Source organism: Zerene cesonia, chromosome 4, assembly GCF_012273895.1.
Source record: "Zerene cesonia ecotype Mississippi chromosome 4, Zerene_cesonia_1.1, whole genome shotgun sequence".
In the NCBI taxonomy this organism is placed as follows: domain Eukaryota; kingdom Metazoa; phylum Arthropoda; class Insecta; order Lepidoptera; family Pieridae; genus Zerene; species Zerene cesonia.
The window spans coordinates 3,063,322-3,086,883 of NC_052105.1; the positions used below are offsets into that span (position 1 = coordinate 3,063,322).

General features: G+C 32.1%; 1 protein-coding gene across 1 annotated transcript in view; it reads right to left on the reverse strand.

Annotated features, from left to right (window-relative positions):
• The window catches only part of LOC119839628 (gonadotropin-releasing hormone receptor), a 32,816-nt gene that overhangs the window by 3,490 nt on the left and 5,764 nt on the right, over positions 1–23,562 (reverse strand). The window contains exons 2-5 of the mRNA XM_038366024.1: positions 8,436–9,131; positions 3,465–3,648; positions 2,458–2,654; positions 733–851 (exon numbers count right to left, since the gene is read on the reverse strand). Coding sequence (XP_038221952.1) covers positions 733–851; positions 2,458–2,654; positions 3,465–3,648; positions 8,436–9,095 — 1,160 coding nt within the window. The 5' untranslated portion in view covers positions 9,096–9,131. The remainder of the gene's footprint in view (positions 1–732; positions 852–2,457; positions 2,655–3,464; positions 3,649–8,435; positions 9,132–23,562) is intronic.

A 23,562-nucleotide genomic window follows, 5' to 3' on the forward strand; every position in this document is an offset into this window, starting at 1 on the left:
TACTATTTTCTTAGGTGCTAAATTAAGAAATATTTGTTTATATTTAGATACATTAAATTACATTCTGCTTTATACAAATATCCGAGAAAATTACAGTCGTCATTCTAAACCAAAATGTATTATTGTAATTTAAAGGAGGACGCCTTTGCTTGTATGGCCACCCACTTAAGCTTACATTAAACCTATCAAAATGTTCATGAACCCATATCATTTCTACCTAATGGTGGTCTTTCATCAAAAGCACTTTAATATTAGTGATATGAAAGGAAATAATCGTATTTCAGCGAAGTTTACGCCCGTGCAGATCGCGTGATCTCACGACACGATTATTTCCTACTGTAAGGTGTGGTTTAAAGGGCTTTGTCAAGATTGATTCGCAACAAACTAAATGGTTTGAAACATTATCTAGCAAATATTCTCTTCATTTTCAATTTGATCGCGTAGTTACTCATGAAAATGATTCGGGTATCATAAGTATATCCAAATGTTATTAAAACGTATTATAAAAACTTTTTCAACTACGTTATTATATAAAATTATTAGTTCCTATTATTAATTAACCAAAACTGTAGATAAAGTTACGATTACAATCTAAATATAGACAGATAAAAAAACCTTTTCTACTAATGGGAGAAAACTTAAACTAAAAAACAAAGGAAAAATGTAAATGATAACAAATGTATAATCTGTACTCAATGTATCCAATGTAACAGAAGTAAGGTAAATACTCACTTATCGCTATTGCGTGATCGTTTTCTCGGCCACAAGTGGAAAGCTCCGTAAATAACAGGGTTGACTAGACTGTTAGACATTCCAAAGAAGAATATTCCCGACAACAGATCTTCGCTGAGCTGTAAAAAACACTATTAAAATAACTGGCCGGCACTTTTAATGATATAAATGACTCTAGAAGGGATCAGTTTGAAATTACCCACGTAACGTATTACGTTGAAAATATTTTGGATCTAATATTTTCACTTTTATCTTGATTAAAATCTGACCTTGTTTATATTAAAATAACCAAAGAAATAATAATTAATGAAAAGTTTCAATGATATGGAACAGTGATATTTAAATCGTATTTACGATTTTACCGGTATCATTCAAAGATATTTGTTATTTAAATATAACGTTATGGACCACACACCTATTAAAACAGCTAATACTATAATTTGTTTAAGTACACATTACATTGGTTGTTAAGATAAATAGAAAAAAACAGCAAAATCTATCTAGCATATAATTAGTACCAAAGCCACGACCTATAAGTCAAGAACGATTTACAATAAGAATAACAACACACAATGAAATGGGATCAATTATACAGTTGTCATATTGCACGTATAAACTAACGTTATTCAAACTCAAACTTAAAAATTTGTTTTATCAATAAGACACTTATAGAAGCACTTTTGAATCGTCATACATTTTTAACACAGTTTTAACATTGACCACAGATTAATACTCAATTCTCTAGTTAATACTAGAATTCCTTTTAATTTAATATTTTAAATGTTTCTACATCTAACATAGCGTTTCGAGTTAAAGAAAAACATTAAAAACGTGTTCGATTCTAGCCTTGTAAGGTGAGAAATAGAAATGAAAACGAAGTTTATTATATTTCTATTGAGAAATTTATTGTTCTTTCCCCTAGTGATAAAGTGACATAGAAATGGCTTTGACTACAAAAGGTTAAATTGTATTCATTGAATTCCGTTCCAGTTCGGTATTATACACTTCGTAATTATGAAAAAATGTTTCCTTTTAAAATTAGGGACATATTGATTGGCATTCGTTTATTAATTAGAATATTTGTGTCAGTATGACTTCAATTCCCGATGAATGAATATAAAAAGTTTATATTAAGTATTATTGATAAAACTGATCACCGTCAAAGAGATCGAAAATAGCACGGAAATGCTGTTTATGAACGTCGATTGATTTCGTCTTTTATTTAATTATCTAATAATAATTTTATCTAAACCAACATCAAAGGTTTAAAAAACTTTTTAACTGAGAAATTTTGAAATAGAAAAAACTCGATCACGAGGCCGGATTCGAATCTGCGTCTTTTAACGCTACGTTTTGTCAAAAAGACGCGGGTCGAATCTCAATTTAAATCATTTCAATGCTATAAAACTAAAAGTTAAGCTTTTCAACTGATTATTTTCTAGATTCTATTACGTAAGTATAATGCAAATTATTACATTACGACGTTTGATTAAGAAATTAAGAAAACAAATTGCTCGTCGTGAAATAAAAACAAATTAACACATAGCTTAAATGTTGTTACGGAATAAAAATATTTCTGTTAGTATAAGGATTATTGAAAAGCGCGGATTGCGTCCTACAGTTTTTTTCGACACAAATCCATACTAATAATACAAACATGTCCTTATATAATTAAAGACACAACCAATACAAGATTTAAATCAATAATAAGTACGTTCTACTTACACCTTTATCGGGATTTAAAAATGTGAAAATAACCATCATAACGTAATAAGGAGTCCACCATATTATAAAAGCAGCCACGATAACTATTGACATCCGCAGAGATTTCATTTTCGCTCTATCAATAAGTCTTCTCCTGTTCATATCTGGCGTTAGATATTTTTCTCGACGAGTCTCTGGTTGAAATACTTTCTCGCTTTCTGAAATTTGAACGTTATATTACCAACTATACTTTTGTTTCAAAAACTGCGCAGTTTTAAAGATCATGTATAACGATATTTTTAATAGAATTAAGTGGAATAAGTTCTAAGTCAAAATAAATGTACCTGTACAATTATTTTGATAGTACCTTATCATAGTAATATTACAAATGTCACCAAAATTAATGGCTGCCACCCATATTGAAAATCCAGCAGAATATTAAAGTTAATACATAAATTCTGCATAATACTAAACACTTTTTCTATTATTTATATTTACAATTAACAAAGTCACAGAAAAAATATACTAGCTTTGGGAGTCGAGCACGCTTCGGCACAAATTGGGCTAGCTCGCAGCGGGAAAGGCATAACACCCCAACAGAAGAGCGGCATAAAACATGTGTTTTGTTCGGTGAGTGGAGGAGACGGAGGCATATCCTTCTTCTTGGCTTCCATTGCTAATAAGGAATGGAATAATCGTCCTTATCCATTACCCCTTAGAAACGGTAAACGCATTTGCAGTGGCCCTACCTATGCATATGTTCATGGGTGATGATCGCTCACCTAATGGTGCCTGATGGCGAACCACCAGCTCAATTACCCGCTACTACGTAAAAAAACAATATGTGATTATAACACTGGCTTGATCAAAGATATCCAAACAACTCAATGCGAGGGATGTTATACATAGATAATTTAGAAGGGCATCATCGATCAAGCCGTAACAAATACCGTAATATTTATTAATCCCTTAACATAAATGAACTCCTGCTAATATATAATACAGTACTATTTAATCAAATGACTTACTCGCAATAGTTCTAACTGTAGAGACATAGGTTGACATAAGTATGAGTAGTGGTAATATGAACATAAAAACCAATGACAACGTGGTATACGCTTGCTCCTGCCACCGTTCGGTGTAGAAACCATGCGTCACACATTGATAGAACTCTTCTACAAATGGGCCCTTGGCTACACTGAATACTATTGTCTGAAAATAAAAATACGTTTAGAATAATATTCTTTTATTTGCGTAGAACATATTGTATGTTTAGAGTAGGGTATTGAATGTGAAATAATATAATATAAATTAGGAATTAAGCTATATTAGTAATATATATATATATATATATATATATATATATATATATATATATATATATATATATATATATATATATATATATATATATATATATATATATATATATATATATATATATATATATATATATATATATATATATATATATATATATATATATATTGTAGTAGTGGATATGAGATTATTTAATTTAAGTAGAGTTTCGATTGTAGCTAGAAAAATATTACACAATACTAATTAATTATACATCAAGTTAATTGTATGAATAATTGTATGAAATATGCGTAAGTTTTAATGCTGCGATTGTCACACAGAAAAGGGAATATTACGGTAAAGAATGAAACATAATTTATTTTTAACAAAATACTAGATCGCCTTCAAATTGTCAGAACTAGACCAAATTTCAATAGAAGGGAGGGATCAGCTTTCAAATTAAAAATAGCCTTTTCGGTTTCACATGAGATATTATAATAATATAGTTTGCGTATAAATGAGCAATGAGGCATCATTGCTAGATTACCCGTTCTTGGCCACGAATTACACAACATGATTTATGAACACTATTCGCAACTTATATCACACTGTACAACGAAACGTGAGGAACAGATCATAGTTTCGTTGAGAACTTGTTGCAAAGGCTCCCAAATGGAAAGTGAGCCTTAGTCCGACGCGCTTCCACTAGCAAGGCTCTGTTGTAGCAGAAGTTAGTCGCAATGAGGCGGCGGTGCTGCCATCTACCGGAAGTCGTGCTTCGTTTTGTTATCGGTCGGTACTAATATCCGCCTCCGACATATACACATCCTTCATGCTGAATAAATCTATGTTTAAAAAACGGCCGAAGTCCGATGCGTAGTTATAAAAATCTAAGCATATCTACATAGGGACAGATAGCGGGAAGTGATTTTGTTTACGAAGGATTAAACTTATTATTATAACTTGACAAAATTTGTATTGAAAATTCTGACTTTATGTATGATTTACTCAATATTTAACAAATAAACCCACAATTTTAAAATGAAGCAGTGGTGGCTCAGTGGTGAGAACCTCGGACTTCAAAATCGATAAGTCGGGGTTCGAGACCGGGCGAGCGTGCAGGAAATAAATTGATTTTTCAATTTATCTGCGCATGTGGATAACATCACCACTGCTTAAACGGTGAAGGAAAACATCGTGAGGAAACCGGCATGTCCAAGAATTAAAAGTTCGACGACATGTGTCATCTGCCAACCCGCACTTGGCCAGCGTGGTGGATTATGGCCTGAACCCTTATAGGAGGCCTGTGTCCCAGCAGTGGGAACATATATGGGCTGATGATGATGATGATGATGAAACCCACAATTTGAGCTAGCTTTTACATTACTTGGTGCTCCAATAATAAGGGTTAAAGAATCTATTGAGGCGGTAAATCGTTTTGTCATCTAAACTCGTTTAAGATCGAAGATATTTCTCTATTCAATTGCGACTGACTTTCGGAAAAGAAAGATTAATGTTCCTATATAGAAACGACGGAATTCACCATAGGTTTTATTGAAAACAGTTCTAGAATATAATGTCATTAATAGCAATGATATGTTGATTTCTACAACGTACTTTATTAAATAATATTGTATACTAGGCTGCTAAATTTGCAGTAGTTTTGAAGTGACTCAAATTTGGTATACAAATGATTTATTCAATAAACGTTAAAGTTTGACGCATCGTGAGTATATCCTACGAATAATTTTGTATTCAATAAACTTATTAATGATAGATAGATTATACCAGAAACATTAATTTAATTTATTATGAATAATATAAATTTATGACTTTTCTGTATTTAGAAATTAATACAGTTATTGAATTTATTGACTGGCGGGATGAAAAACAACGAATATACGCCGGGTAAACATAGGTATAGTTTTGCACACAAGTCTGTTGTGCATAAGTATTTTAATAATCATGTTTAGCAATAGTTTTTATTCTGTCTGTCTATCCGTCTTTCAACTTTTTAATGAAAAAAAAGCGTAGCCTCTCGGCTACCCGTGATCCCTAGGATAAGAATTGCTACGGCTTGGCAAAAAGACGCGGGTGCGAGTCCCGCCTCGTGATAATTTTTAATCTATTCTTCCAAAATTTCTCAGACCTAATTTGTTTGAAATTTTGTATAGAGACTATAAGAACCCAGCAAGGACATATGCTAGTTTGCATCTCAGAAATCCTACGGGATTGAAGAGTGTGTATGGAAAAACCAAGGACTATCTATACTTCCCGTTACTATGTGGGCGAAGACACCGGTAGAAATAAGGGTAACAAAGTTGTCATGGGCTATGAATGGTATGTTTTATTCACACAATGGTTGTGTAAATTTTATAAATCTCAAAAAATTAACACATATGGTTTTGTAAAATAAGTATGAGAAGATGGGAACAGACTTTGTCGTATTGTTTTTCGTGAATATGTTCTATGATGATTCTATGAGGATTGTTATTTTAAAATTACGCCAGTCTTTAGGGAAATTAACAACTTTCGAAATACATCACAGGGTCAGAAGTTCTACCAACCTAATTTACCTACAAAGAAATCTAATTTATTCATAATTTTCAAGTCAGGGGTTCTCTTTATAAGTCAAAGGTCTAAACAAAATAGTACCGGGAACCACGATAAAACTTCTTAAGGTTAAATTAATTATCCTAAACTTTATTTCTATATTTTCAATGGAAAACAATGAAATTCGTTTTGGCGTTTTAAATAATTGCCACTTCGGCATTTTATGCAAAACACTGCCATAAAGTTAATCATTTTAAACATAATATTAATGTAATTGGTGAAACATATAAATAATAAACAAAAATAACACGATTTAATAATACAATCAACTAAATTGCCTCACTTGTTCTTCTAAAGGAGTCGATTACATAAAAAAGAACAGGTAAAGCTAAAAAAGCGTGAAAATAATTATAAAAACGGAATGTTTCTACGTAAATGACATAAATAAAAAAGGATGAATGCTTTATATTAATAAAACGACATGCTTTTGTACGTTTCGTCATTTGTTGAAAATATTATAGCACATGATTGTACAGAATTTTCAATTTGTTACGTTGTTGTGTTTTATAAAAACTTTTGTCATAAAGTTCTGGTAATTAGCATTTCACAAAAACAACACAATAGAACATAAGCTCATATACAAGCATTGATGTAAATTGGATTTCTGTTCACGATTCTAGAAAGATCCTATTTACTATGAACATTAAAGGCAAATAGTTGTATTAAGGAATAACAGACTTCAGTATTCCTTATCCGAATAAAAATAACCTTACCTTGTGATGGAGAAAAAGGTCTATGTCACAGGAATTTTACTTTGACGATTGACAAACATGAAGATTGATGACTAACGACCTCACATTTTAATATTATGCTGAACTGAAACCTCTTCTCCGGTACTACGTGACACCTTCCTTTTCCTGCCTTTATGTCTCTTTTTACGCCATGGCCTAATTTATTTAATGTCAAAATTTTTTTCCTAGTACTAACTTATATACTTTTTATAATATTGTAGTCTTCTCAGATCCATCCGCGATAAAAAAAAGTCTTCCATTGGGATTTAGTTCCCATTCCCGGGATATCTGAGATAAAACTTATATTTGTCCTTTCTCAGATATTAATCTATCATTGTACCTAATTTCAGCCAAATCGGTGGAAGTCGTAAAGAAGTGCTTTACGCCGGGCAGACAGAATTATTATAATGTTAATAATAAATTACATTTTGTGTGCTTACATTAATTATTTATGAGCTTGATACTTTTCCCGCGTCTGGTGCAGAATGAACATATAGTTTTTCATACACTGATTACATCTAAAAATTCTTAAACAATATCTAGATACATATATAATTCTCGTGTCACAATGTTCGTTACCATACCTCCGAACTGGCGGGACAGATTCTCATGAAATTTTATATGCATATCATATAGGTTTCCGAATCGGCCAACATCTGTTTTTATACATAAATGATAAGAGTAGGGCATATCAGCATTCGTCGGGTCAGCTAGTAATAGTATAAAAAATAATATGGTTCAGTCCCGAGAGCAAGCTAACCTTAAGAGGTTGATTAATAGACGCAGCTGTGTATACACAGCTTATGGGGGTAAAATGTAAGAAAACATAATCATACGCTGACAAAGGTCAGCTCGTTGTCAGTCTGGAGTGTGCACGTGATTCGGTTGTAAGAATTTGTCTGATGGAAAAACATTAAGATATTATGAATGTTTCTAACGTTATCTTCCGGTCTATGCACTATGCATGCCGGTACACTATACGTGGGTAACCTATTCAAGCATAAATAAATCTTTATTATTTACAACCGACTGCAAAAAGGAGGAGGTAATCAATTCGAATGTATTTTTTTGTGTTTGTAGGCTCATAATTTTTTTACTGCGTGAAACTATATGATACTTATGTTTTTTTTTTAAAGCTGGTGCCTACCATGTGGTCCCATTAAATTGGTCCAGTTCTGACAATTTAAAAGCTGTAGTTTTTTGTTAATAATCATTATTTTCAAACTAGTGACCTAACTACGTAATTTTAATCATGTCTTCTTTTCTTCTTCTTCATTGTCTGTCATCGAGAAAATTCCTTAAAATATATTACTTTTTCCAAAAAAAAAATCTCGCTATACCTAATGTAAATCTCACCTGAGGTAAACTTAATAAGAAGCTTAATATCCATGCAACAATAACGAGCCTTGTACTTCTAGTTGCAGTCGCCATACTCTTCATAGGATATTTCACGGCCAGCCATCTGTCTACACCGATGAGAACAAGTATAAATGTACTCAAGTACAGAGCAAACATTTGTAAAAACTTAAATAGTTTGCAACCAACGTTCCCCGCATACCACTGCACCGAAAACGACCATCCTGCCTCCCCCGCAATACAGAAAACAGTGACAAGCAAATCGGCCACACTAAGCTGAAAGATAAGGCTATATATAGCAGTCCATGACGGCCTAGCCCGCCTGCGACAGCGCTTTCCTCTTTGTACGCTTATCATCGTAGCGAAGTTCCCCAAGAAAGATAACACAGCCATTACAGAAAGGACGCTCGCTCTCATTATGGTACTCGGTGTTAATATAGGGGCGTGTTCTAAACACATAATCTCCGTTCCATTCCATGCGAAGATTTTGTTTATAAACTCCTCGTTTGATGTATTATTTATCAAGTTGAACTCCAAACATTTCTCCACGGGCCACGCGTCTGTGATCGTCAATATGTTACTGAATTTTCTTTGGAGAGTGAGCTCCCGCGGATCCAGAAGTTCTTCATATGATGTGGTATTGTTGCCGACGCTCCCCATGTTTCGTCATACGTAATCAGTGTCTCAAACGGCAGTCTGAAACAAATGTTATTATTTAAATTCAGCGTGCGTGTATCAATTCGCTTGAAGTTCTACGGTTCAGATAACAATGTTGCTTAGAAATGTCTCAGGCCTATTATGTAGCGATCTTTAAATATATTACAGAATATTAAATTCTTCGATGAATGAAATTTGCTCTAAATTGAATATGTCAAGTATTTCAAGAATTATCTTGCTTTTATGTGCGAACAATTAATTGAAATTGGCACGGCGTGCTATTAATATTACAAGCTTTATTATTTCATTTCATTTTTTCTGGCTGTCAACTACAATATCAATGAGGAAAAAATGTAAAAAATATTATACATAAATATATGTATTACTAGCGGTTCGCCCCTGCTTCACCTGTGGTACATATCTAACAAAGAAATAATGTTTGATATCGCTCCCCTAGTTCCTGAGATTAGCGTTACAATAAACAATTGCTTCAACTTTGATAGATTCACAATTTTCTTAATCCCTACTATCCCTACTATCCCTACTTATCCCTACTAATCCCTACTAATATTATAAATGCGAAAGTAACTCTGTCTGTCTGTCTGTCTGTTACGCTTTCACGCCTAAACCACTGAACCGATTTTCACAAAATTTGGTATGAAGATAGAACTGAACTTGGGAAAGAACATAGGATACTTTTTATCGCGAAAAAATGGTAGAAAGAGTTGAAAGAGGGGATGAAAGTTTGTATGAAAGTTCGTTATTGTCAAACCGATTTTGATGAAACTTGGTATGATGATGGAGCTAAACGTGGGAAAGAACAAACCATACTTTTTGATGCGAAGAAAATACTCCTTACCATGTCGCGCGATATAAGCGAATTCTACGCGGGCGAAGCCGCGGGCGAAAAGCTAGTATGATATATTTCTTGGTGAAACATTCCAATTACTATTATACAAAATTAATATAATTAAAAAACGTGTAACAGAAGCAAAACATTTTATGTAGGTACACATTTTTCTTAATTAAAAACTTCAAAATGTGTTTCAAAATTTGTAATTTTCATTCGGTTGTAATTATACACTCATCCGTTTTATAATATATTTCAACCCTAAATAAGATATCATATTAAAGCAAAGCATTTAATATAAAACGTAATTTGGTTAAAGGTAACATGGTATTTGAAACGTTTTGGACTCTCAAACTTTCTGAAAAAATAACTCCGCTTGTACAACGTCAATGACAAACATTTTTCATTTAACAATAATCGAATTTGTGGGTTTTGGAATTTCGTACTCCCAGTTTTCTCCCCAAGCTTTAAAAATCGTTTTTATCCAAATGCATCAACAAGATTAATTGAACACATGTGAATAAAAAATATAACATTGTATCGATGGAACGCGGCATCGTTAAATTTTATTTTTAATATCAATTTATTTGTTTTAACTCATAAAACTAAAAATTAGATAATGGATGATTTAATGCAATGCTTTATATTATATAGCTTTAAGTTAATCTTACACGTGTTGCATTGCGGCAAAGTACGCAATTTTAACTGTATCAATACTAATGAGGTCGAACAGCATGGTATTAACCTTCGCACATTAAATATCCATGGTTTATCATTCGTACATGATGTATCAAATGCATTAGCCTTAATATCACATACTTTTCGGTGAATTGCTTTGATGTGTTCATCATCAAATTGATACTGACTGGTATTTGTAAAATAAATTTATAGATTATATGTGATTTAACATAATATATAACGAAGATTTAACATGGTTATATTGTGTGAGTCGGTGGTGGCTCATTGGTTCTTACCTCGGACATTAATCGTAAAGTCGGGTTCGAGGCCAAACAAGCGAACAAGAAATAAAGTGATTTTCAAATATATCTGCATACTATCCGTGACGTTCAGGTATACATCATGAAAAAACCAGTATGTCCGAAAATTGTTTTTTGATGGATGATGGCCTGAACCCTTAAAGTTCCTGTGTCTCTGCGTGTAACAAATGTGGGTTGATGATGATGATGATATGTGAATTTTAGTCGTAATCATAATTCGATATTTCCCTTATTATTCGACTTATACTCGTCTATAGTATTGAGAAAACCAAGTAAATGTCACAACTGTAGCTGTTTGACACAGTTATGATAATATTTGATAGAGCCGCCGACATTTTCATTAATATTCTTCGGGTGTCGTGTGATACAAATGATATTGGATTTATGGATATAAATTATACGGTCTGGAAATACAATACATACTCAATGTACAGATTGAAACCCAATTATTATTGATGAATGTGGAAAAATTTATCAACTCCGATTTTCTACGAACGCGTCATTGTTTGCAGGGAACTTATGCTGGATTGTTATATAATGTAATGATTAGCTATTGTAACCTACAAGAACTAGAATAATTATGTCGAGGAAGCATAATAATACCCATATTTTTCTTTTTCGTATCAATTATTTTATGTAACGTTTTATAATATCTCTTTAACAATTGTAGGAAAAAAATACCAATAATGAGGGACAATTATCGAAGATTTTGATAGAAGTAAAATTAAGGGTCGGGTTTCTTTACGAACACTAATTGTATTGGTATATTTTTAATTATAGGTTCCTCTCTCCCCTGGAGATTACTTAAGTATATTATTTTGAGTGACTTGTATTCATTAGGATTAATTTTCTGACCGCCTCCTTGGTATAATATCCAGGGTTCGATTCCCGGTGGGGACGCACAAAAAATGTCTCAGTCTGACAGGACACAGAAAGTTAATCACATACTCGTCCATAAAGTAAATTAGTGAAACAGATATTTAACATCTGCCCCATACCCCAATAGGGGGCACGGGACTTCAATCAACTTTTTAATTATTCTTACTTTGCTTAAATTGTGATACTATTGAGAATAGCAAATCACAAATATATGTATCGGTACAAAACAGTTGTGGCACTAAGACGAAACGATTAAAATGCATTATCTGGTACCCAGCAAGCTCTGTTTAGTGTGGGAATAGATCGAGTTGTTTGAACATGTCTGGAATAATTACGAGCTGTTACACGCAACATGGCAGCAGTTTGCAATCCATGTGCGAATTACTTTCACCCTTTGATTTCTCATATAATCTAATGCTGTAATGAAAATTGGGCCTTTTGATAAAGATCTCTTTTCCTTTTGCTGAGAGATATTATGTGATATTGATAATAATATTGTGTTTGATATCTAATGTTGTATTTTAACGGTTCGAAGTTTAGGATTATGAAAAATATATTTTAATATTTTTTGTATATATTAGTAACAGTATTATGTAATATTACGAGTAGTAATAGTATATACTAGTGTTATAGTAAAAGCACACAATCATTGCTAGAATATCTAATAAATATAAATATATGAAAGAAAGAAAGAAAGAAAGAAACATTTATTTGATGTGATAAAGAATGTGTGTGTGGATAAAGTATGTGAGTAATTTTGTTAACCGATAAAAAAGTAGGTTTTTATTTGTTTTTTTTATGTTTATCTCATTTATTTTTATTTTTTGAACTGATTTTAATGATTATATTTCCTTTGAAAGCTGGTACCTCCCATGTGGTCCATTTAAATTTAGTCTAGTTCTGACTATTTGAAGGCGGTTTAGATTCAGAAAAATCAGCATCTATAACTTTGTATAGAATTTTTATTTAATTTCCTTTTATTGAGATAACAAACAGCAGAACAATAAGAAATTATATGAGAACAATTTGATGTCTATACAGGTGTAAATGTGCAAAAAATATATCATTCACATATCAATAACATATATTTTACATATGCAACAAATGAGAATTTTATAAATAAATCTATTAATGTATCTAGCCCATGCTACTGGACTTGACATGCAAACAGTAAGTAAATTATAAGTATCCGCTGATAATGGATTTTTATACATTCTACCCCTAAGGGGATAAAGAGAAATTTTAGACCACGCGGGTGGAGCTGTGGGCAACAGCTAGTATTATATATATAGCTCATACAACTTTACAACATTTCATGAAAACAGATTCTGTTGGAAATCACGATAATAGAAAATATTTCAATAAGCTAGGCTGAAAGGGGCGTGTAATTAGATAATTTAAGGCAGTATTTAATTGCATAGTGGTTAATTAATACCTACCCGCATTGATGATATTCATCTGCTACATTTGTAGTCCTTTGTCTGACAATTTTCGTGTTTACGCGTATTTAAGTAATATTCAAAACCTGAAAAATTCTGCGCATAAACTAAAAGCGTAGATAATATTAAAAGCTCTTATCTCTCTTAAACTACTCTTGCTGTTGTTTTCTATTATGTTCTGTTGTGTGTGTGTATGCCTGTGTCAAAATAAATGTTTCTTTCTTTCTTTCTAATATATTTAAATATCTTACTGCTATATACGTGGTAGTTAGGCGTATAAATATTTTGAGCGGATTTGACAATGGTAGTGAATTAAGAACTAAAATACATAATAATTAACTTCTCTCATACATATAGTGTATGGAACAAATCACAAAACGTTACTGGCATCTAAACTTTTAAAAGTTATAGGTTACAAGCTGACCGCGTAAACGCTGTTCTGCCTTACTCTCATCGTTTAGGAGTATTAAAAATTGCTTATTCTAAGACCTACCCGACATGCAAACAGAATTTCATAATAACCGTCCCAGCCACAGTTCAGAGGAGACTAACATTTTGACACGAGAATTTTATACAGTAAGACACGAATATTCTACACACACAATCACTACAACTGATTTGGAGGTAGTTTTTAATACTAATTATCTACAATAACAAAAATGTTTAAGAAAACTTAACTTTTCCTTTTCTCCATGACATGATTTTTAAGAATGGAACTTTCACATCTTACAACAAATTTACTTTTGAAAGGCCAAATGTTTCATTAATGAGCTTTGGACTTCGAAGATATTTTTACATCGTCAAAAAGTTCTTAGATATTCAATAACTATTACTCAAGACCTTAAAGCGGATTTAGAATATTGTCTTTCCATTCTTTAATAGAATCATTCTACATTTTAATCTTTAAAATTTCTAAGGTCATAACTACTTTAAGATTATTTTAAAACATAATGCTATTTTAATGGTATGTTTATTTTATTTCAGACACTACTCAAGAAGTACATTATGTACATTAAGTATAGAAATAAGTGACCAGTGTATAGTTTATCTATTATAGTGTACACGGGGGGACAAACTGAATAATTTCATTCCATCCAGTCCATATGAAACTAACTATCCGCCCACGTCCTCGTCGACGTCGCTATCGTAGTCAAAAAAAAAATCCTATGGGAAAGTGATATTACACGGTAATAAAAGTAGCCTCTTGTGTTTAACTATCTCCAGAAATAAAAATTATATCATTAAAATATGTGAAATATGATGTAAAAGGAAGACGAGCAAACACACTCTCCTATTTATAACATTACTCAGGATTTTGCAAACGCAATACTATAGTACGTTTAATGGAGAGTTGGTTTCACAATATTGCGTTTTCGGCCCTTTCCTTTTAACCCTTTAAACCTATTACAGACATACATTTTCCTCCTTTCGCAGTTGAATTTGCCTACAATGACAATACAATGGAATGTTGTGAATTGTGGTTTTTACATATCATTGGTAGATTTTTCATGATTTTTTTTTTAAAACGATAATTAGGAAATAGTTTCTAATAATATCGTATCCATATGAAGTGAAGATTTTGCATTTATTAAGGAAAATCACAAAGGAAGATAAGATGCTTTTGTATAACAGAAACAAACAAAGGTAAATGAAAAAAAATGATTAAAATTGAGACCGTTTATTTTGTTTATGACATTTTACTAGCAAACCTAATTCTGGTATTTTACATAAATAACAAATACTTTATATATTGGTATTATAGGAATCGTAAGGTGGTTTGACCATGGAAGGCCTTTGAGAGTCAAGTTTTTGACCTTTATAGGCGTACAGGACAGTTCCGCAAACCATAATCATGTGATCACTTATTTTCTCTTAAAATCCTTATATTCACAAGTATAAGAAAGTACACGTGTATGCTCCAAAGTTCTAAATATTCATTATTATGGCAAGAATGCACGTTCCGCCGTAGTATTTGAATTCATCGCTGCTTCATGTCTTTATTAAATTCATACATTATCTCTCGTTATGAAAAGTGAAATAGTTGTAATTCTCAAAAGTTAAAAACGTTGGTAAAAATTTTACAAATATATCCGTCCCCAATTATCATCTTCTTCAGCATATTATGTTTGCTCCAAAACCTACTATAGAGACACAGGCCTATGAATATTCAGGCCATAATCCACTACGCTGACCAAGCACCTGTTAATTTTCGGACATGCCAGTTTTGTCACGATGTTTTCCATTACCGTTTTGAGCAATCATGATGAATAACATTATATATTGCACATTATTCACTCAACGATATATGAGAATACAATAAAAATATAGGCGACAGTCTGCGTGACATGTTTAATAAGAAAACGACATGTGACCAAAAGTGCTCTTAGAATCTGTATTTCGTTTATTAGTTTTCTTGCATCCCTTATAAATAGGGTAACACATTATTATCAACCTCATGGTAAGTGATATCCACCGCTCGTGTACATTTGCAGAGGTATTGGCCCTAGAAATGCAATTCCCGCTTTTAAGGAGTAAGGATGGCCTCCGACTCCCTTACTAACCGAACAAAATATTGTACTATTGGCATTGGCTTACTACTATGTCACTAAGATCTTCTGTTAGTAGGGTGTGGTACTTTCCCCGCTGCGAACTGGTCAAATTGGTGCCGAAGCCTGCTCGACTCGTTTGATTATTAAAGTAATTTAAGGCAATTGCGAATACTTGATAATAAACAACATAATCGTATGATAAAGTTCAAAATTACTATTACATATTTTATTATAGACCAATTTATATTTCTATGGCCTTTAATTTATGCCTTTAAATAATTTTTAGTCTATTCTATTTTATCATTTGTGTCGATGTGATTAAGTATACATGATAATAATACGTGTAAATATACAATTAGATGGTTCGTATGGTTGTTAATTGTACTGTAGTTATTTGAATTTCATTGCTTTGGGCACTATATTCTAAAAAACAATGTCTATCTTAATTTTAAATATACTACCGACTTAACTACATTGTACCTTATTTATTCCGAACAGATATTTAATAATGCCTTCCCCTATTATGTTTTCATAAAAAAGAGACAGCTTCAAAATCAAACATACCTCTAAACATATAAGCCCATCTGAACAAACGATCAATCAATTTGACTTTTGGTAAATTATTCTTCAAGCAACGCGTAATTTTATAGTGATTTAGTATTATCAAAACGATCGATAGATTTTTAGTTCATCGCATATTGCTATTTTCAAATATAATATGTGTAGGTATATGCTGACGAAGACCGTTGATTTGAGACTGTCAGTTGTCACCACATATAACATAATACTGTCTCGTTAATCCTCTAAATGCTTGTCCTGTAACTGTTATTTTTTTATATTTATATTCTTTATTAGCTCTTGTAATCCCCTAAATGAAAGTCTCTCTATCTATCTAAAATATGAATATTTTATTATACATTATTTGTATATATTTATAAATACCAACAGGATATAGACAAAGTATCCTGATCGAAGTTGATATAGAAAATATAAATATAACTAAAGTTAGAGGTAGATTTAGTAACTTTAGATTCAGCGATGTTGTTATACCACGGTTTTGTAACTTTTTTCACATCGAACGATTCTTTCTAGGAACAGCAATTTCTAACAACATTATGAGAATGCTTTGGTGTTTTTTTGTAAATCCTTTATAAATACAATACCAAAGTAAATTACAACATGTTCCTCTCACCATTTTATCCTGTCCCAAGAAAAGCGTGACAAGCACGTCAGTACTAAGCGAATTCAAAATTGCATTTCAGAGAAGCAGGAAATAAGTCGACTGCACAAATTTATTATGCAAAGGTGACCTTATTCACTTTGAATATTCTTAAAGGAATTAAGAAAGAGGCTTCAAGCGTCAGCTCGTGAATGTAGATGACTTGTAGTAAATATTTGGGATTTAAGGTACAAGTTGTCAAAAGTATTACGTCCGATCAAGAACCCTTAACTAGTGTCATGTCACATTGGAAACGTTATTTAATTTTGGTTGAATGAAACCGTTTAATTTTTTCAGAGAATGGAAAAGAGATAAGATTAAAAAGAGATAACATTTCCTAATGTTCATTGACTTAAATCTCAAACTCGACAATTGAAATTCTTATCGATATTTTCTGTTTATATGAAGAATATAATGCAATATATCTCATCATTTTCATTCACCAACAATTCTCAAAATTGTTATATCCGCAACGTAGATTAAGGTAGAATAACTTTTTGCGTGCTAATCCACCAAACTTAATATAGGGGAAACCCACTGCCAAACCTTTTTAGCTACTATCAAGTCTCTAACTTTGAAACTTCGAAACTTGTCTACACTGACCCGAACTGATAAATCACCATTTACAAGACCGACAACCACAAATATTATACATAGACAAAGTACAGATAATACCAAACTATCTCTGAAAAAAAAATATAAGTAAGATTTTATACACATAAACAATAAAAGACTCAATAACGCACATCGCAACGAATTAAATGAAACATCAGAAACCTTTTTGATATTTGCGTATTTAGTAGATAAGTAAACTATTTTAAACTGAATTATTGACTAACGAACATGTCAACACACTATACTTCTGTTTTGAACACTTAAAAAGCAAAGGAAATTTGGCCTTAAAGGGGGTAAATCTTTATTGTTATTGGATGGAATGTACCACTTCAAAATTCTGAAATGGCGCCAAGTAACAACAGTTTACTGACAAATACAAAAAGAATACCCACGGAGCTATCGAGTAACGAAGTCAAAAAAAAAACGAGAATTGAAAAGGAATTAAGATGGAGGCAATAAACAAACTTTAGAATTCTAAGTAAGATAATCCATCGTATATTCATCATGCCATATATGTTCCCGCTGCTGGGACACAGGCCTCCTATGTGGGTTTAGGCCATAATCCACTACGCTGGCCAAGTGCGGCCTGGCAGACGTCACATGTCGTCGAATTTTTGATTCTCAGACATGCCGGTTTCCTCACGATGTTTTCCTTCACCGTTTGTTCATTTTCCTTCGCATATATAGATAAATTGAAAAATCAATTTATATCCTGTACGCTCGCCAGGTCTCGTTCCCCGACTTATTGATTTTGCAGTCAGAGGTCCTCACCACTGAGCCACCACTACTTCTTATATGCTACAATCGCATATTATAAGCATGCAATTGTTTTTAACTATAACGGTATCATCATACATATCCTGTTGATGCATACGTCATTGGTAATGCATCGCGACACGAACAAGAAACACTTAAAGCCGACATTAACATTCGACTTCCATTTATTCATAAGTGTTGCCATTCACTGTTAATGCATTTGCGTTTAATTGATTATGTCACGTCATGTGTTGAAAACTTTATAATCTTGATGGGGAGAGGACAGATTGTCACTTTAAAATCTGCTTTTACACATAACATATTATGCACGATTAAATGATACATTCTAAAAATCTTACTCTCTTTTAGTGAGCTACACTATTCCACAATTTCATAGACTTTTTGTCCCGGCTTAAGCAGGATGAATTGGGACGAGCGCTAGATTTTATGACAATTTTCTGAGTATTTTAAAAGCTTCGCGTATACTTTTATATTTCATATTACATCTTACAAAAAAACGTATGTTCAAATAAAAGTGAAGTCCCGTGTCCCCTAGTGGGGTATGGGGCAGATGATATACATCTGTTTCACTGATCGATTTTCTTTAGGAACAAGTAGGTGATGAGCCTTCTGTGTCCTGCCAGACCGAGACGTTTTTTTTTGTGCGTCCCCACCGGGAATCGAACCCAGGACCCCTCGGTTCTACGCTCACGCGTTAACCACTGTGCCAAGGAGACGATCTGACGTTCAAATAAGGTTTCATTTAATTACTATCCAAATAAGACTACATATTCGTTCCACGGTCTCCGATTAATGTGTCATAAGACTTATCTTATAATCTTAGTCTTAACTAAAACCTTAAATACATTAAAACTAACGCAAAATAATAGAAATTAACGTAAACTGTTTAAGAGTTCCCGTTGCATCTAAAGATACCGATGTGCAAACACAATGCAATGTTTACACGTTATTTTGGTACAATACATGATTTAATCCAGGCAGTGCAGACACAAAACAAAATGTTTATTCAAGCCACATTATGTAGCGTTTGCACTGGGTGTTTACGCCTTCGAATAGCCTATAAAGTCGCTCTGTTTAAATGAAATAATATTTGTTCTTAGTTATATTGTAAGGTTCAATCATTAGTGATTCAAACAGGCAAAGCCGCGTCCAATTAGTGGAACTGATTTAATGCTTCTTTATTAAATTTTCGATCAATTATTAATATTTTACTTGCAATTTCCAAGCGACATAGTCACAAATAACCCTAAAGATACAAACTATTCTTAAAATATCACAGAAGCATTCTTACATGTTTTACTGATAATTTTCTTTAAAATATAATATACTATTTCATGAATTTTCCTTAATAAAATTCTGATATGATCCTTGTATCACATTTTTAGGTAGCGTTTATTTTATAGTAGGTACCCTCCGTAATAATAAAAAGTGCTTAACAGACACGCAACAATCTGTAAAAAAACTTGATAAGATAGACATTTCTCGTACGTTGTTTATATATTAGTTATAGGATATTTATACAGTAGGCGTAGGCACTTTATCTTCAAATATTTCGAAGATTCAATAGGGATCTGCTAATGATTTTGGTCACGTTTTTCTGAAAAGCCTTCGTATTTATAAAGTGCGAGTGCGTCTCAAGAAACTTTTCGTAAACCCAAAGTTTTGGTAAAGCAATTTTTTTGAGATAGCAGAAAAATTATGTATTATAAAATATAACAAATTTCATACTTTGGAAATTTTATGAGGCAATTAATTACCTACAACAATATTAGGTACCGACATCTTTGGAGAGTAGGTACCAATCCAGATGTGGGATTCAAAAATTTCCTATCCAGCACAAAAGGAATCACACCATTCGGTTGCAACCACGGAGTTACCGAGAATAAAAACCTCTTGTTGAGAACCTCCTTTGCTTAGGAATATAGTTTATATCATTCTCTATAGCAATTGATCTTGACCTCTTCGGTACAATTCTAAGTGGGTTAGTATACAAACCATAGTCCTTGGTTCGATTTCCGGCGGGTACACAGAGCACAGCTGGAAAAAGAATCTATAGATACTAATATTATAAAGCTAAAGAGTTTGTTTGTTTGTTTCAACGCACTAATCTCAGGAACTACTGCTCCGATTTGAAAAATTATTTCAGTGTTAGATAGCCCATTTATAGAGGAAGGCTATAAACTCAAACTCAAACATTTATTCATTCAACTAGACTTCTTATAGAAGTGCTTTTGAATAACATTTACAACCTATAGGCTATATATGTACTGCGGGCGAAGCCGGGGCGGACCGTTAGTAAATAATACAGTGGCTCGGGACTTCATTTTTCCATGTCTCTAATCCAGACAAGATAAATTAATTTTTGAATTTATACTTGCAATTATGCAAATGTCAAAAAAAAAACATTTCAATACATCGCACCTTATAACATTTAAAATATTGATATAACAACTCTTTTATTTCCATTGAGAGCTGGAGGAATGAAAGAACAATATTTAAAGGTCAGAAACTGATTTGCGAACACAACCTTTACATTTAACAACGTAAAATTTCTTGGTAAAGTTATCATATTACAATGCCAGTGCCTCTGTAAAATATATCAATTTATCTATTTGTTCCAAAAAAGCACTTACATGGTATTTAATTAATTTAATTAAGCACTTACATGGTATTTAACATTTATGTACTTAATCTATATAGAGAAAATGTTGTTGTTTGTTACGATTTAACTCAAAAACTACTGGAACGATTGTAAAAATCATCTACCATTACGAAGTTACCGTACTAGGTAATAAATAGTTTTTTATCTTGAGTCAACCCGAGCGCAGCCGTTGCAAGCGGATAGATGTTTATCAGTTTAATGTTAATCCTTTCATTTGAAATCTATTTACATGTCTTATCTACATAAAATGGATATACGTAGGCTGTTGTTTTTAAATAAGTCTGTAAGGCAACATATAAGGAAATTTTTAATTATTTTATAACATAGACAAAGCGAAAAGCTTGTTCATAATAAATACTTTCGGTATACGCCGATAATTTAATTATATCAGAAAGTGGTGGTTTGTTGAACAATCTCAAACTTTTGCATTGAAAATATTCCTTGCAGAGTTCCACTAAGCAAACCTTTAAATAACTAATTAATATCGCAATAACAATATGATTGATTCAACGTCAACGTTACGCTAACAAAATGATGAATGATTTGAATGTCACATTTTGCGATGAAAGAAACACAGTGTGTTAAATTTTTTCATAGCATTATTCTCGTTTTGTGCGAACTTATTATGTGGAAATCGGGTACGCCACAACCCCACAGAAGATCAGCGTTTAATAGTCGCATGCTACTGTGTTTTGTTCGGTGAGTGGGGGAGTCGGAGGTCCATAACCATTTCCCAGTCCTTTCCTTTATTACCCTTATATTTTTTTTTCTTAATGCCACACCTTTTAAAGTCGGCCATCTATTTACGAAGACATAAGTCTCTAAGCCTCTGCATTGACCATTGGCTGTGTAAATGTTCATGGGTGGTGGTGGCGCTTACCATCAGGCTACCCACTAGCTCATTTGTCGACTATCAAAACAAAAATAACTCGTATTTTATAATGGTGTATAAGGTTTACTTCTTTAGTAATTAATAAAATAAAAATCTATATTAAAATAATTTTTACAGATTTTTTTACAGTAATTATATTTTATTTTGCTTCATATTTTCCATAATAATTTTACATCTTAATTTCGTTTGCTACATAATTCATGACACAAGTTCATTCCGAGATAAGATTTCTTCTATGAGTACATTCAAGAAATTCACAAACTATAATAAAAATTAACTTGTGAATATTTGTACGAAAAAAGAAACAATTAATACATAGTTGAAGCTCGTAATTACTTTTTAGAGTTAATTGCAGCGTGGATTATCTAGTTAATAATGTTGAAGGTCAAACTATGCATAAACATCATCTCAACACTATTTCGGAAGGTCAGTTAGTTAAATATTGATAAAAATGAAGCGCGTATAAGAATTCTTAAATATTCAAGCCGCGATAAACTTTTAAAGCTTTTATTATTTTCAAATAGCAAATTCGATATAAAATCTACATGAAAACTCAATTCACGATTCAGCTACAGAATTTTCTATACAATTTTCTATTACTCTAAGTGCTACTTTGTTACCTATTTATGTTATCTGAATAGGCAATTATCTGTGATTTTATGCTTTAATACTTTAATAAATTTGTTAATAATATTAATGGATTCTAATTATGTATTTTGTTTTATGTAAGATTTTATTTCCATTTCCGTATAAAAAAGCTCAATGTCCTGATGATATTTTATTTTTTTGTTAATAGCCAGCTAGTTAACTTGTATTTTAACGTAAAAAAGTCAAGTGCGAGTCGGACTCGCACTGAGGATAAGCAACTGCATAATAAATTGGTCACCTATGCAATTTATAACCATGTCAATCGTTGCTTTTATTATATGTTCTTATGGCAGCAACAGAAATAGGTCATATCTAAAAATTTCAACTGTATAACTATCACGGTTCTTGAGATACAATAGGGTGACAGACAGACAGAATAATATATAAACAGACAGTGAAGTCTTAGTAATAGGGTCTCATGTAGATCATTATTTTTATAATAGGCTTATCTAGTATAATAGTGTGAAATGTTTACTTTGATGTTGGAGTTAAGGATCCACAATCCTCTTAGTATACTTATACAGAAGTCTTTGCTAGACCGAGATATTTTATACAGATAATAGTATTAAACACTTACTACATATAACATTTAAATAATAAATATTTTTAACAATATTTTGCTATGCCGCAAATAAGTACACAAATCATTAGTTTTTGATTACATGACTGGGTATATAATTTTAATAATTCGTAGTTTTTATTATAATACCATTGCAGAAAAAACCGAGACAACAATAATAAAATATATCAACTGACAAATATTTTTAAAATTCCATCAATATAAATTTGTGGATTATTAATTTATAGCTCATAACTTGATTTCAATAAATAATCAAACACTTTCAAGGTTGCGATATACCAGAACATCAGAATTGTTATATTTATAAGAACCGATACATGATTTGTTTCTAAATCTTTGTTATGTTCGTCATTTTATTAATT